This window comes from Aspergillus welwitschiae (assembly GCF_003344945.1).
Source record: "Aspergillus welwitschiae strain CBS 139.54b unplaced genomic scaffold BDQ94scaffold_20, whole genome shotgun sequence".
NCBI classification, from domain to species: Eukaryota; Fungi; Ascomycota; class Eurotiomycetes; order Eurotiales; family Aspergillaceae; genus Aspergillus; species Aspergillus welwitschiae.
The window spans coordinates 310,722-326,480 of NW_020798714.1; the positions used below are offsets into that span (position 1 = coordinate 310,722).

Here is a 15,759-nt window from a genome sequence, read left to right on the forward strand (position 1 = left end):
AGTAGAAAGGTGTCTTGTGGAGGCAAATAGAAACTTAAATGAATTTTGAGACCCTTATCTATGACTTACAAATGAGGTGGAATGTGTGTTATGCAGGAAGAAGCGGAGTGGCTCTCACAACCATGGTTTGAATTGTGCATACAAGCAGATATCTGGAAAAGATAGTAGGGGTGGGGGTTGGGTTTGGGTTTGAGTGTAAGGAAATAGAGAAACAATCTCAGATACACTTGAATGATGCATATGCTATGTACAGAGTGAACAAAGTAAATTAATGGCATCGTAACTCATATTGTACAATAAAGAATACGCCTGAAGTTGGTGTGAAGATACGGGATCATCCAGGAAGGTAAAGCGGTCAAAGTGAACCCTCCATATCCACATTAGGTTTGTTGGAACTATTGATACTCCGGCATGGCGTGAGAAACCTCAGAATCTACCCACTCCAGCGAAGACTGCACGCCAAATAACTCCCACATCTGCGTGTTGTTCCACGACGAAATCACAGTGGGATCTATACTCCCATTATCGACGATCCCGAGGCGAACTGCGTCATCATATACGTAATTATTAGCATTCACCGGGGGCATTACCCCTTCTGGTGCAGCATTTGATAAAATCGTAGACATGTTGGTCGTGTCTGGTGGCGTAACCACGGTGTTGATGCTGTCCACTCCTTCCATAAGCGGACTGCATAAGTTGAGGAACGTGGTGAATAAGTGGTATAGTTTGGAAAAGGATGGATTGGTGTCAACGAATCGATGCAGCCCTTGAGTCGTTCCCTGCATCAATTGGTAGTCTTCCGTATCAGATGTTCCGACTACATTGCAGAATAAAATGTAAAAGGGAGTCGTGGGATAGAAGAGGACCGTCCTAGTAAGTAACCCTGTTAGAATGATGTCAAGATGGAGTGAGGATGTATATTAACCATAATAGAAACATCGAATAGGTACCAACGAAGCCTTCGTCCTCGTTGAGAACTTTTTGTAAACGGTCGAGAGCTTTCAGGGCGTAGCGCGCTTGTGATAGACACTCTTCGCGAGCTGGAGGTTCGGCTTGCACCTTAGGGCTAAGATGCAGCAGCGTTGTTAAGATAGCGTGATATCGAAACTCAGTGGCAATCCATTCCACCTGTAAAGCAGGTCTCGAATTGCGGCATCGCTTATAGAACCGTTAGATTACGGCCGGAAAGCGATGAGGATGTTCGAGGATAGATGGACAACGTACCTCGTCAATCACACTTCGCAACGAAATGAGCTTTTGTATGATTGTGCACAGGGTTATGTCCGGGTCGCTGGCATCACTGAGGCCATGTTTTCCGTGAACTACCTCCATTGCAGCCTCTTGGATCTGGGCAAACTCAACCATCGTCTTAACAATCATGCTTAGAGGAGTACCATCCTCCATTGGGATTAGTGATACTGGGTTTGTTTTCAGCCTTGGCAATGAAGGAGGACGAAGCAGAAGCATGCCCAGCATCTTGTCAAGGTAGAAGCAAGAAAAAAGACAGAAACGAGCATCTTGATCCTCCTGACAACGAACTGGAGTATCGTCTCTGATTGTATGATAGTTCATGGCAACAAGGATCTGCGAAGCGAATGCCGTGAGCATCCAGCTTCGAGTTGGATATCCCCGCATTTGGTGCAGGAGCGCCTAAAGTGGAGTCTTGGTCAACTTCTGTTCGAGCGATAGGAAGGGTAACATACACCGGATAGCAAGGCCTGTACCAGAGTGATAGAGTGTGTACCAACGAAATTTATCTGATCCAATGCCTGCAAAGCCGCCGACGCATATTTCTCTTGGGTCTTTCTGACGTGTGTGCGGAGCCGCCCGCCCAAGCGTTGCTGCGGCACACGGGCGAGAAAGAACAGAGCTTTAGTGTAGACGCATACCCGATAATGCAGAGATGTCTGCCGATCTAGGTTGCCCTCTGCAAGCGAGAGGCTCATATGCTCTAGACATTTGATCGATATGTGGTCGGGCCAATAGAAGTGTCTCTGAGCGGAGTGCTGATGTGATATATCTATGCGATGTCAGAGTCCACCTGACTTGCTCTAACTTCCAATAACACGAACCCTTAGACATCATAAGGTAGACTTCCAATGGAAATTCTTCGCATACAGGTGTGTCATGATCATCTGCCCTTCTCTGGTTCCCACTGACAAGCTTAGGCTCTGTGGAAGATGCGGATATCTTATTGACCAGCGATAGAGCGTTCTCCAGAACTGTCCGTCTCTGGAGAGATAGGTGATTCCTATGCTGCAGTTCCTGTTGGATTAATCGTCGTGCTTCGGTGACTTGCTGAAGGGGCGTGTCCTCGTTCACAACTGGAGACTCGGAGACTCTCTGAGAAGGGGTATTCCCTTTAGCAGAATTCGAATCCCGCCGAATAACAGATTCCGGGACATGAGACGATATGGGCTGATCAATTCTGGTACTGTTTGATTCCCCAGCCTGAGATGGACCGTGGCTCTGTGAAGAGGTCGCTGCAGCACTTGGAGGGTAGGAAACAACATGCTCAAGAGTCGATAGCCTCTCCGACAGTCCGGCAATTCTGGACTGGGCGTTACAATCCGAAACCCCAGAGATAACCGAACACATTGAGTTTAGACCGACTTACCGGGAAACCCTGGGACGCATACTGCGTCTGGGCCGGGTTCGCCGACACTCCGCGCGGGCGTCCACGCAGTTCATACAAGGGTCCAGCCGGTCACATTTCACCTATGTAGGCGAGTGTGTTAGATGAGGGTCAATGAGAAGAGGCCAAGCAGAGCGATTAATTTTCATAGGATAACGCACCTTCCTTGAGTGGCACAGATCGCACTTGATAATTGCAGAAGCGAATGTTAGCCATCGAGGAAGCAAGCCACCAGCTGCTCCCAGTAGAAAAACAGAACCACATTGAAAGTAAATCTTTCACCGAGTGGGTATGCACCTCACAACACAAGAAACTTACAGCTGATCTTTCCATTACGATCGGGGTGGCCATTGTGCCATCTGCTATTTTTCTCGCTGCGGGATGATGGGTACAGCCCAGCCATCCAGCCAAGCACCAATGACAGTGATGGAGATTGGGGGCGGTTGATTCTCGGTGGTCCGAACATCCGACTAAAATTGGTAACAGAGTGTGTGATAGTAGCCAGCTTTATGATAAGATTTCAAGTTAGGCCAAAGACAAGAAAGAGAATTGGGGTTTGGGACAGATGTATATAAAGGCCCGCCCCGAACCAGCAGAATCTGATAACAGGACTCGGCACAGGGTGGCGGCCACTTGTGCCGGGTAAATGCAATGTTGATGCCTCTTTAAAGGGCAAAGAAGTAGAAGTTTCTATGACAAATGTGGATCCGGATTGGTCAGTCGGTTATTGCACGGGTGCGTTTGACTCGCCTTCATTGGTAGAACATCCAACCAAACATACCTCATCAGGTAGAAGACGAAGAGATGGAAAAAGTTCTCGGTGAAGTATTGGGAGAGGAAAGGGGCAATTCAGCACGAGATCAAGGAACTACACAAGTCGATACCAACTCTGTCGCTTATTTGAGTAGCTTCGCCCTAAACCGGACGTGGCTTAGGAGACCGCCGGGCATAAGCACTACGGGGAAGATTACACCCAGAGCCACAACTATCGCATAGAGCCATGCACCAAGCATTGGAAACGGTCCCAGGTCGTGTTTACGCAGCTCTTGACGAAGAGCCAGTCTCCAGGTATTGCAGGTTAGAAGCTTAGATAGACCAGAGACAAGCTTTTTCAGCCAGTGGGGCCGACCGAGGGAAAGGAGGCAGGCGGTGTTCTTCTTACTTTCCTTCAATTAATGTTTGGTCTTATCTGCTAACCGTTCGCCTCGATGTTGCGGGAGTGAAGTACTATCATGTATATCATAGGCCTCTGTCAGAGACATGTGGCTGCGGAGCGCAGACACAGCCGTCCGAACTTCACCACCGGGCTCTTCTCTCAATTCCTGAGCATTCTGATAGTCGTTTGTACCCGACAATTAAGCGAACTAGAGCCTGCATTTACTCTGCAGTTTGGGAAAATAGCAGCTTTCAAAGATCAGGCTTTCGGCGAAACGGCTCACAAGCCTCGGAAATATCCAAACTTGGCTACGGCTAAGCCTTTGTAGTGTCTTGGTGGTACAATACAAGTGGGCCAAAATGAGTCCCTATTGCGCTTGGATGCATGGGTAAACATCGGCTGACGCGGCCACTTGCCTCCCCGGCACCAGTAGTCAACCCTGAATTTGACGACTCGCAGTAGAATGTTCCGAGAAAACCTTGTATACTCAATAGTTCTGGGGGCATACCAAATGATAATTCAATTGTGTGGTCCAACCAGTGGCACTGAGATGCCATTTCCGCGCATTCCAAACCCACCGCAATGCAGGTATGCTGCGGACCTAAGGTATGTAACTGTTTCATCAACACCAGATTAAGACACCTAACCCATAACCTGCCATATTACAGATGACATTAAGAAGTGCGTGACAATCCTACATATGGAGAGAGTGTGAACTTGCTGCGATATCACTGTCCCTGGTTGTTACCTGCCACTCACCATGAGAAGGCCATCGCGCTTTCAACTATGTATTTGTTTATTATTCCTCATCCCATTGACGCTGCTGGCCAGCCACCTCGAAGATCTGTGCGATCAGTATCGCGCGCAAGAGTACATATTTGATTGGTTCATACTCGATCGGGCTGATCTAGAGAGGATACCTTCTCCTCCAGTCCGGACGGGCGACAAGGTAATTGTGGCTGCGAAGCTGCAGAATGAAAAGACAAACTGGATTGAGCAAGAACTACCTGAGTAGGTAGTATGAAACTCACCATCACTATAGACTGTACACTAACCATACGAAGCTGGCAACGAGCTATCTACATCGTCAACCCATCGCGAGAAGTTGCAGCGGATGGGCGACAACTCACAACACCCCTTAACAAGGGCCATGAATCTATGGCTTACCTAACATACATTATAGAGCACTATGATAGGCTCCCTTCTACCATGGCCTTTGTCCATTCGCATCGCTCAGGCTTTCTCCGAGCATGGCATGTTGATGCGCCTTTGCATGATAATGCGTGGTCTATAAGAGCCTTACAACTGGACTTTGTGCAGCAGAATGGCTATGTCAATCTACGGTGTAACCTAAACCCAGGCTGCAAGGCCATCTACCACCATGTAACCCGTGATATCTTCACAGAGATATTCGAAGGCACCAGCACACCGCCGCGCAATCGGACTGATATCGCGCTTGGAAGTGAAAAGCGCGCCATTGAAATCCCCGACACGGTTGCGGCAGCATGTTGTGCGCAGTTTGCAGTATCTCGGGAGCAGGTGCTTCAGAGACCACGTGAGGATTATATTAAGATCCGGCAGTGGGTGATTGATACGCCGTTGGATGATGCCCACAGCGGAAGGGTTATGGAGTATCTGTGGCATATCATCTTTGGCAAAGAATCTGTCTAGTGAGTTAGACGTTTGCTGACAGTAGAGTGATGCTGACCTCGGCTTAGTTGCCCGGATGAGGAAGTCTGTTATTGCCAGGTGTACGGGCTATGTTGAATGATTACGCGTTAAGCATTGTTTGTAATAAGCGTGTTATGAATAGATTAGAATGCTCTTGCTGCTCTCGTCCTTTCTATTAGCCCCATCGTACTCATACTAGAACTGGCGTTCATCTATATGGTGTGTATGTGCGCTTTCCAGCATATCACTTCAAGCAGAGAACCACAACCTACTAGAACCGATTTTGGTACGCACCCCCAGACAGTAATAGCAAGGATTCTAACCACCCCAAGCAATTAAACATCATCATTCATGAGCCACAGTTTTCTCATATTTATGGTGTACCCTCCACCCCTTCCATCTTTTCATGCACGGCTTCGTTGCATCACCACCACCACCTGCAAGCCCCAACCCATCCATCCTTCCCAAAGGATTCGGAAGTTCGGACGCCCGAACTAATTCCACCCCCAAAGTACCACGGCCACCTGTATGAAGTTCCTTGAAACACGACCAAGATCAATCAAATACCTCGGGTATCCCCCCATCAGAATCTTGTTGAAAAAAGTACTTGGTATATTGCGATGGGGCCTTTTTTTGTCCACGTGCCATATGCTAACACTCTCATTGCACGAAACCGGGGATAGAGTATTGTGGTTCAGGGAGATTTTCCATGGGTCCGGGCCCACGGCACACAAATTTAGTTATCTCCTCGGTAAGATCTGCGGGTGGGTCTCACTAAGCCCGTCCCTGAGTTGAGGTGCTCTCGAGACAGGTTGCCTTGTTGGTTTAGTTAACTCGTTTAGTTAGTTACTTCGGTTCTCCGTGGAAATGGAGTAGCGACGCTTGTTCTGGGACATTTAGGCGATTTGGTGGTTCTGGATGAATCCACTCTATCTTTGGAGCCGCGTCACCCGTTCACCGTTTGTATGAATAAGGCCAGAACTACATACAGTGAAGTGAAAAGAACAGAAATACATAGATAAACCAAATGAATCATCCTAAATACGGGCTAGGCATCCCGTATCACTCCTTGCGAGGCATGCATAGCACCAAGCTCCAAATCTTGATACCCATCTCTACTACCTTCCTTATTCCTACTCCCACTACCAGCACATAAACCATCTCCAAAGCCAGCCCCAAATGCTCCATCGCTCTGTCTTGACCCCCAAGCCCATCCACCATATGCCAATCCTGCAGGAGCATGATACCACATAAACCCTAATATAGCAAACACAATCCCAATCAAACTGCCTCCCAGGATATCCCACCCAGCGTGCATGTAGTCCATATACCGCGACGCACAGATATATAACGCACCACCAACAGGAATGGCAATAAGCACAAGAAGATACAACGGCGGAGCTGCTATCGCCGACGCCCTGCTGAATGACGAGTCTGTCTTCTTATCTCTTCCCGCAGCGCTCAGAGCTGTAGAGCGGACAGGAACAGACACCGCAAACTTCGCACCCATCCATAGCGACAGATAAAGCAGACCTGCCCATGAGAAGGAAGAATGACCGGACGGAAAAGCAGCGAACCCGGCTTTGATGACAGTCGCGTCGGGGTTCTGGCAAATAGCCGATGTGACCATAACCGGTGACTCTGTGCGCTGGAGACCCAGTCCACCCACAGCGTAGGTGGTGAGATTGGTTAAATCGGGTTGGCAGCGGGCCAGGAGATCCGGTCGTGGTTTACCCACTACGTCTTTCAGGCCAGAGGTGAGGAAGAATGCACCCGCTAGACTCAGGGCTAGGCCTAGCCATCCGGCGTGCCATTCCCAGAGGCGACGATGCCAGGGGAGGGGAGTGAGGAGGCAGATGGCTGCGATGAGGAGGGCGGGAACGACGCAGCAGACGATTCCGACGGTTGTGATGGAGACGGTATCGGATTTGAGGGGGTAGGAGATGTTCGCATCGTCGAGGGAGAACACGTGTTCGGAGCCGGTGATTTTGTAGAGGATTCCACCTGTGACCACGAGGATACTGGTTTGTGTGAGGGTGTGTTAGTGGTGAGTTTATGAAAATGATGGGAATGTGGTAGGGTTGTTCGAACATGATGAATGCCCAATCGAGCAGGTATGAGGCTATCACACGCTTCGAAGTCCGTCTGGGCTGAGTGGATAGCATGTCGTAGTCTGCATCAGCTTGTGTTGCTGATGCCATGGTGGTGAGTCTCGAGTAGGGAGATGCGGTAGGGTGATTCCCAGTATTTCCCAGTGATTCTAGTAATGCTGTGTTTGCCGTGGGAATCTCTACTTATAACTGTGGGTCATGCCCGCCACAGATGTCAAAGAAATCCATCCATTGTCAGTCCCTGAAATTAGCACGGGATTGTTGGACCCGTTTTTACGATCCCAAGTCTGGTAGCTGTGATGGATGCCATAAATAGCCGAGTGGTACAGCCTAGTCCCGACCATAAGAGGCATGATTGTCATTTCAACACTGCAAGCATTGAGCTAAGCAATAGTCAAAGTATACATCTGAAAGCTTCTGCCTAACGTGGCTGAGCCATGTAATACAACATTGTAGGAGAGTTTGTAGAAATAAGCTCCGGGAGCGAGTCTTAGCGGAACTTTGTTACACGCACTCTACCGTTCACAGAGCCATGGGAGTCTTATAACAGCAAGAGAGAATAATGAAGGACATACATCAAGCTTCAACATATTGTAGTCGAGTGATAGTCATCGACCAGAGTATCTGAACATAGTTATCTCTCTCAGCTTCGTCAAGAGATAGCCGAAACAGAACCACTGCATCGATGATGGCATACACAAGGTCTTTCACCTTGGTCAAGATCGCCAGACATTGGCAGTGTCTGGTCCGGGGCATAAGTGAACCCATTCTTTGCTTCGAACTCTTCTCATCCCAGGAACCAACCTCCACCATCACCACATCCGGACAAAGACACCATGTGTTCTACATTTATGCTAATTGTCATCCAATAAAATCCTTCAGTACAATCCTCGCAACCCTCTCTAGTCTATCCCACATTCACATTAATCAAAGCCTCTAGCTTCAACTCTTGAAACCTCTTCTGCAAGTTATACTGCCCCTCCAACCCAAACCAACACAACGGGAACATCCCCAAGCCTATCCCTAATATCTGACACGATGCTCTACATAAACGTCTAACCCACTACTGAAGAAAAGTCCCCAGTCCAACAAGATCTAAAACGCCCATAAACACACAATTATCCGAAACGCCCTCTACAACCATCCTCTCCGGCTCCCGAGCAACAGCATCCAACGACCTTCCTTGAATAGAAACAGATTTCGAACGAAATACCCCATCTCCAATCTCTCAGCTACCTCCCACCCCCTCCGATATTCCTACCGTGATACCTTTCTACCCCAACCAGCGCCAACGACAGCACAACAACCCTAGAAGAACCACCATCCCCGAAGCCGCAAATTGCAGCCGGTTGCACAATAGCCCCGCAAATATCGAGCACGATGACGTGCACAACTCCCAACCCCGATTCTCTTTTCGAAAGACACTCTTCACGGCATTTGCATTGAGGCGAATGGGTCGATGGATGGGTCCCAGGGTCGTTGGGAATATCCGTAGCCGAGAAGGTCGTAGAGGTAGACTTAGTAGCCTGCCTGCCTGCATCCGTGAGGGGCGAGATGAGGTTGCGCTAGTTAGAAGAGGAGATGAGATGTGGTGGAACTAGTTATAATGTTCTGCGACTGGTGGGGTTTATATAGTATGCGGGTTTCCCTTGAGTTGCCTTCTACCTCATATATGATCTTTGGTAGGGAGGAGCTAGATAGTAAGTAGTATGAAACTGCAGGAATATTTTGATCTTTGGGGCACATATGCTCACTAGTAGGAGAGGGTAACTTGGAGATAGACGAGGTCTGCTTCAATTCAGACTGTTCTTAGGAGGACTTAAACTAGTGACCAACAACAGCATATAAGAAATGTATGTACGCAATCCATTCACATGTATCCGAACGGATTCAACTGCTGACAAAAGAGAATCGGCATCATATCAAGCCAACAATATCCACAGGTATAAACAAAACAGGTTGATATCTCACTCCCAAGAGAGGAAAAGTAACTCCCAAACACCCCTGCCAAGGCCTGGATCATAAAGGCCACCCAGAACAGAAAATCAAAAGGTATCATAGATTAAGAATCACGAACGCGCGCTTGCCGTTTGGCCGTCCCAATATGCGTATTATGTACCTTGGTCGCAAATTTGAGACTGGTCAACGTCTCCGCCAAATGTGCCTGCAGCGGGCTGACCATGACAAACATGAGGGTCTTGGAGTTACCTCCCAGTGAGAATTGGAGGAGATATGTAAGCTGCATACAAGTCAGTCATTGCGCGGCCAAATGGTTGGGTCGAACAATACGAACCTTGCTGTTCCTGTAGGGAATGTGTCCGCCCTCCTTGCCCTGTCCAAGGGCAGCGATAACATCACCCAGACAGCTCAAGCTGCGGTTAATGTTTTGCGTCTCTTTCAAACGTTCGCCAGTTGCACCACTGTGGCTCAGACGTTCACTACCGGCCAAGTCAACCAAGTTGAGGGTTCCTTCGCTGCGTTCGCCAGTAATGTCATTCTCACCGATCAACTTGAGAATGAAGACCGAGTGAGACCGGGAGGATCGCTCGTTGGCCTTGGTAGCTGCCACAGAGCGGTTGGAGGCGGCCCGCTTTAGGATTGTCTCAACCATCTCAGGAGACTCCAACCGGACAGTAGTGACATCCGTGATGATCGTCTTTCCTCTTTGCATGTCGTGGCGGATTTCCAGCTTCTTCTTGTCCAACTCTTCAGGGTTACCAAGGAGGTCGTTCAGATTCTCGTTGTACACTTCAACGAAGTTGCCCTCCATAGTGTACCGCCAGCCCTTCTCTTCCAGGCCCGTGGCTGTCTCATAGATCTGGTGCACTGCACGAGGAATCATACCGTCGAGCGAAGACATCGTATACGTCTTTCCACTACCAGTCTGACCGTAACAGAAAATGCACACGTTGTATCCGTCCAGGGCGCTTTGGACTAGCTGGCTGATCTCATCGAAGACTTCGGCATTCTGCGTTGACGGTCCGAAAACACGATCGAATGAGAAGTTGCTGTTCTTTCTTGTGATTGTACCGAGGCTGCTCTTCTCTTCTGGGCCCAGCACGGCAATCTCCTTGCTGTCCTCCGCCTCGTCGGGATACTCTATCTGAGCCGAGCCAGTGGCAGGATCAGAAGGCAGCGATGGGCGAACACGGCAGAAGACGCGAATGTTGCCTTTGAGTTCTTGCACCTGATTGTGAAGTTTCCTTCTTAGGGTCTCTTCCTTCCTCAGCTTGTCCTTCGTAGCGTTAGTTTCGGCCAACGCATCCATCATCTGCTGGTTCAAGCGCTCAAAGGCCTGAGATTGCTCCTCTCGTCCAGATTCGAGGAATTCGATTCTTGCCTTGAGCGCGCGAACAGAAGATTCCAACGTCACACTGTTGGAACTGGCTGTGTCCAGGTTCTGGCGAAGATCCCGGTTGCTCTTGCGCTCACGTTCAAGTTCCGCCCGCAGAGCTTGCATATCATCGCGAAGCGTCGCGATTTCCCGTTCTTTCTTGTCAAGCTCCATGTTTGACTTTTGCGTGTCAATGGCCGTCTGTGATGTCATCTGACTGATCTCCCGAAGCCGAGCAGCTCTTTCGTCTTCCAATTCATGCTCGAACCGTCGCTTTAGTTCGCGGATCTCCTCTTGATGTTGCGAGGCCAATGATTCCAACTCCCTTCTACCATCGAACCGCACGGACTCTAGTTCCCTGCGCTGACGAGAGCCAATTTCGTCGATCTCCATCTCATGCTCTCTCTGCGCATCCTTCAGGGCATCCTCGGACGCTCCTAGACGGACCTTGAGTGATTCCATCTCAACGCGAAGTGTTAGGTTCATATCGGTGATCTCCTTTCGGGAAGCCTCCAGCTCGCTAACTGTAAAATACTCAGTTTCAAAGATGTCGAATCGTGCTTGTCGACAATTGGCTTACCTCTGGATTTATACAAGTCAAGCGCTTCCTTCATGCCGGTACTTTCCTGCCCAGCCTGGCTCATTTTCGTGACAAAAGTATTCATGAGATCTTCCATTGTCTTTTCGCGGCTTTCTTGATCCCACTCGGCACCTGTAGAAGAGTTAAACGTCTCAATCGCTGAATCTTTGGTAAGGAATTGCGGCAAAGGGGGTGGCTTTTTCCTAGCAGAGTGCTTTTTAGGAGACAGAATCTTATTTGGCGCAGGCTTGACTGGGGTAGTCACGGCCGTGATCCTCGAAGATAATGATCCAGTTGGCGCACCATGTGACGGCAAGGGGGCAGAATCCAATGTGTCATTGGGGGAGGGCTCCAGGTCCAACTCTTTCAGGGAAGTGCACAATAAAGTCGCAGGACTGGTATTGGACGACTTCCGCAAAGCACGATTGCTTGACATATTGCATGGGGCGCGAAAAATTGCAGCAGAACGAACAAAGCAAGGGGTGGGCCTACCCTTTCGTTTACCAAGTACAGTAGCGGCGGAGTCCTCCTCATCATGCGTATCCAGAGATGTCGCGGGGCGAGGGATGCCATGGCCGTTCGGTCTTCGGGAGCTGGCGACGGAGTGTGAGCGAGACATGCTGGTGTGCGGTCGAGCGTGGGGAACCCCGGAAATGGTTCCTTTCGATCGCGTGGATGTGGTGGCTGATCTGGTCAAGGTGGAGGATGAGTGCGAATTAGCGCGAGTGTGAACTCTTGTAGTGCTGTTGACGCGCGACGATGCTGCTCCGGCTCCGGCTCTGCCAACCTCGGGTGCTTGCGTGGTACTTCTGGGACGAGAGGGTTCTGTGACTGTCAGCTTCTGTTCGCTGCTCCGCTTCCACAGCTCCTGACACATACGCGACAGGCTCGTAGACTTGCTGGTTACGGCTCCCGCAATGGTACCGGGTTGCAAAAGACCGGAGCGGGCATTTGTCGAGGCCGGATTCATCTCTCTTAGACCAGTGGGAATTCGTGAACGGGCGGACGATCTGGACTGCATCTGCCATTTTGTATCAGCACTCATCACCCGTCAAGCGCGGATAATGGAATTCACCATATGGTCGTTCTCCATGGCTTCCACAAGCGGGTCAACGCGACCCCTGACAATTCGAATATCGGTGGGTTCAGGAGAGTACAATGGGAAGAAAAGCGCGCGTAAGTGAAATACAAAAGCACAGACAATCAAATCCAAATCAGGCTGCGACCTGTTAGGGGCAGGACTGCATCGCAAGTCGGGCCGTCAGCGAGTCGTTTGGTGCAGGTCGAGGCAGCGCAGGTGAGTTTATCACGACGGTTCGATTGCCGGCCAGCTTTGGTGGGCGTTTCTGGAGTGACGGCGGGCGGTAAACAAACTTGGCTGACTCAGCCCGGCCCGGCGGGGTGCGCTATTGCCCCATCGGGCTAGGCGTAATGCTGGTCATGAATACCACAATACCATCCTTGGTTTGCTTGGTTTGCGACGAACTTCGCTGGTTGATTTTTGGGCAGAGTATCGCTGGGATAGAACAGGTTGTACTGCAAATTGTGGGATTGCGCTTACAGCAACTTCATTATCAACTCCGTCGCTCTCTGTTTCTCAGTATTTCCTTATCTTCCACACCTTCTCCTGCTGAGCCACACTTGTTCATCTCTGGCCCGCACGCGGGTGTGTCCACTTCCCACTTCCACTTCTCTCTCCCTGACTGGCTCCGTAACGGCGGCTGCTTTCAGACCGACAAGCTTTCCCCGTTCCCCCCATTCAAGGTCATTGAGACCCTTTTATCTCTCCCAATTGCTTCCATTTCTTTCATTGTTATTTGTTTTTGTGCCATTTCTTTCCCCCTGTGACTCTCTTAACTACCAGCATCATGTCTGGTCGATTCGTGCGTTCCTCGAAATACCGTGAGATCTTCTTCCCCTCCCCACAGGCTGCCCGCAATCTGACAGGTAGTAGGACACGTCTTCGGACGGCCGACGAGAAAGGTGCGCTGCGAACCCCCTGGGCCCTTCTCAGAGTCGACATTATCTCACACTCATCGCAGGAGCAATGCTATGACAATCTTCGTATTTCCAAGAACGCCTGGGATACCAACCTCGTCAAGGTTCGTCCGTTGTTGCCGCCGCCCCTAATCCACCACCTGCCAGGTCCGTCTGACACTACAACCAGGCCAACCCCAAATACCTCTCCGTAAACTGGGAAGCTGGTGGTGGAGGTGCATTTGCTGTTATTCCTCTGGAGGAGCGCGGGAAGCTGCCTGAGAGAATACCTCTTTTCCGGGGTCACACTGCCGTGGTCCTCGATACCGACTGGTGAGCAGTGGCTGTTGTGAACACCCTGATCGTAGCACACGACCAACATAAGTAGGAACCCTTTCAACGACGACCTGATTGCATCTGGATCTGATGACGGCAAGGTATGATCTCTCTTATCGCATTCGCAGACCACTGCAGGGCCTCTGTCCATTGGTACTAATTGATCGCATAATAGGTCTTCCTTTGGCGTGTGCCGGAGAATTTCACTCTTCGCCCTGATCTTGATCCCGATGAGATCCAAGATGTTGCACCCGTTGGCAAGCTTTCTGGTCATCCGAAGTGAGTGAACTTTTATACCACTTTAACGGTCGTGTTTCGCGAACGCATTCTGATGCCATCACAGGAAGATAGGCCACGTTCTTTTCAACCCCGCCGCCGAAAACATCCTGGCTACGGCCTCCGGCGATTATACCGTCAAGATCTGGGATATCGAAGCGGGCGCTCCGAAGCTGACTCTGAACCTGGGCGACATTGTACAATCACAGTCCTGGAGCGCGAACGGCTCCCTCTTGGTTACGACCTCGCGAGACAAGAAGCTGCGCATTTGGGATGTGCGTCAGGAACGCCCCGCGCATGAGACACAAGGACACTCTGGTGCCAAGAACAGCCGTTCGGTCTGGCTTGGTGAGCATGACAGGATCGCAACCACCGGTTTCTCGAAGATGAGTGACCGTCAGCTGGCTCTGTGGGATATCCGCGCTCCTCGGGAGCCCATCAACGGATTCAAGACCCTTGACTCGATCTCCGGCGTATGCATGCCTTTCTGGGATGAGGGCACTCAGTGTCTGTACCTTGCTGGAAGAGGGTAAGTTTACGGAGATAACCAGGTATTGGCCGTGGCTGACAATTTTTAGTGATGGTAACATCCGCTACTTCGAACTCGAGAACGACAAATTCGAATACCTTGCCGAATATAAGTCTGCCGATCCCCAGCGTGGTATCGCTTTCATGCCCAAGCGTGGAGTCAACACTCACGACAACGAAGTCGCTCGTGCCTTCAAGACCGTTAACGACAGCTACATTGAACCTATTTCTTTCATCGTGCCCCGCCGTGCGGAGACCTTCCAGGACGATATTTACCCTCCTACAACTGGTCTGAAGCCTGCTATGGGCCCCTCTGAGTGGCTTGCAGGCAAGGAGGCCATCCCGCCCAAGATTTCCATGGCCAACCTTTACGAGGGTGAGGGTCTGAAGGAGGTCACCGGAGTGCAGGACGCCCCCACTTCCACCATGGGTGCCTCCGAACCCGAGGCGGCGCCGGCTCCCAAGGCCGCTGAGCCCAGTCCCGTGAAGAAGGCCCCCGAGCCCGCCCCCGAGCCGACGCCGGTGGCCAAGCCCGCCCCGTCCATGAAGGAGCAGGGTGCCTCGATGGCCGCCATGGTCTCTAAGTTTGCCGACGATGAAGAGGCCGAGACCGTGGAGGAGGATTCGAGCTTTGAGGAGGTGCAGAAGCCCGTGGAGCGTCCTGCACGCTCTCCCGAAGCCTCATCTCCTTCCATCAAGACCAGCCCATGGCACCAGAAGGAAGAGGAGGTCAAGACCCAGGCAGCAAGCCCTGCTAAGGTAAGCAATCCTACATCGTCGAGCAATACCCCTTCCCCAACTAACAAGCCTTCAGTCTTCCCCCGTCATCACCCCTGCTGCCGCACCATCCGACATCTCCACCGGCGCTGCTGTCGCAGCAGACGCTGTTCAGCGCGAGATCGGAGCAATCAAGGACCTGATCGCCGAACAGACGAAGACGATCGCCTCCCAAGCGCAGCAGATGCAGAGCCTGACTGCCGAGATCGAGTCCCTCAAGGCTAAGCTGGGCTAGCCTTCTGATTTCAGCCTCCAGAGCTTTGGATCCTTTAATGTACTGTATTGAATTTCCTTAGTCGTCTCTCTGTCTTGTCTGTCTTGTCCCACTATTATTATCCCTAACAATAACCCCTTTTTATCGCTCCAAAAGCCCTGCCC

General features: G+C 50.6%; 5 protein-coding genes across 5 annotated transcripts; 2 read left to right on the plus strand and 3 right to left on the minus strand.

Moving 5' to 3' along the window:
* Nucleotides 1-170: 170 nt before the first annotated feature.
* Nucleotides 171-3,038, minus strand: BDQ94DRAFT_179930 (Zn(II)2Cys6 transcription factor; the record flags this gene model as incomplete). Its single annotated transcript, XM_026773512.1, has 8 exons — nucleotides 171-870; nucleotides 926-1,158; nucleotides 1,225-1,650; nucleotides 1,704-2,020; nucleotides 2,073-2,551; nucleotides 2,618-2,718; nucleotides 2,797-2,870; nucleotides 2,954-3,038. The coding sequence occupies 8 exons, from the start codon at nucleotides 3,036-3,038 to the stop codon at nucleotides 396-398; spliced, it is 2,190 nt and encodes a 729-aa protein (XP_026625190.1). The 3' UTR covers nucleotides 171-395.
* A 1,513-nt stretch (nucleotides 3,039-4,551) lies between these two features.
* Nucleotides 4,552-5,558, plus strand: BDQ94DRAFT_171424 (DUF3431 domain-containing protein; the record flags this gene model as incomplete). Its single annotated transcript, XM_026771768.1, has 3 exons — nucleotides 4,552-4,802; nucleotides 4,856-5,461; nucleotides 5,510-5,558. The coding sequence occupies 3 exons, from the start codon at nucleotides 4,552-4,554 to the stop codon at nucleotides 5,556-5,558; spliced, it is 906 nt and encodes a 301-aa protein (XP_026625191.1).
* A 718-nt stretch (nucleotides 5,559-6,276) lies between these two features.
* Nucleotides 6,277-7,988, minus strand: BDQ94DRAFT_50449 (phosphatase PAP2 family protein). Its single transcript, XM_026775925.1, has 2 exons — nucleotides 7,554-7,988; nucleotides 6,277-7,483 (listed from the first exon to the last, which is right to left on the minus strand). The coding sequence occupies exons 1-2, from the start codon at nucleotides 7,661-7,663 to the stop codon at nucleotides 6,511-6,513; spliced, it is 1,083 nt and encodes a 360-aa protein (XP_026625192.1). The 5' UTR covers nucleotides 7,664-7,988; the 3' UTR covers nucleotides 6,277-6,510.
* A 1,358-nt stretch (nucleotides 7,989-9,346) lies between these two features.
* On the minus strand, nucleotides 9,347-12,773 carry BDQ94DRAFT_50457 (putative kinesin family protein (KlpA)). Its single transcript, XM_026775926.1, has 6 exons — nucleotides 12,563-12,773; nucleotides 12,367-12,508; nucleotides 11,980-12,312; nucleotides 11,488-11,619; nucleotides 9,867-11,431; nucleotides 9,347-9,812 (listed from the first exon to the last, which is right to left on the minus strand). Exons 1-6 carry the CDS (start codon nucleotides 12,578-12,580, stop codon nucleotides 9,636-9,638), a joined length of 2,367 nt encoding a protein of 788 aa, XP_026625193.1. The 5' UTR covers nucleotides 12,581-12,773; the 3' UTR covers nucleotides 9,347-9,635.
* A 234-nt stretch (nucleotides 12,774-13,007) lies between these two features.
* BDQ94DRAFT_50461 (coronin) lies at nucleotides 13,008-15,716 on the plus strand. The gene is made up of 9 exons (XM_026775927.1): nucleotides 13,008-13,389; nucleotides 13,442-13,470; nucleotides 13,530-13,589; nucleotides 13,655-13,797; nucleotides 13,853-13,901; nucleotides 13,976-14,079; nucleotides 14,144-14,605; nucleotides 14,655-15,363; nucleotides 15,419-15,716. Exons 1-9 carry the CDS (start codon nucleotides 13,356-13,358, stop codon nucleotides 15,614-15,616), a joined length of 1,788 nt encoding a protein of 595 aa, XP_026625194.1. The 5' UTR covers nucleotides 13,008-13,355; the 3' UTR covers nucleotides 15,617-15,716.
* Nucleotides 15,717-15,759: the final 43 nt, after the last annotated feature.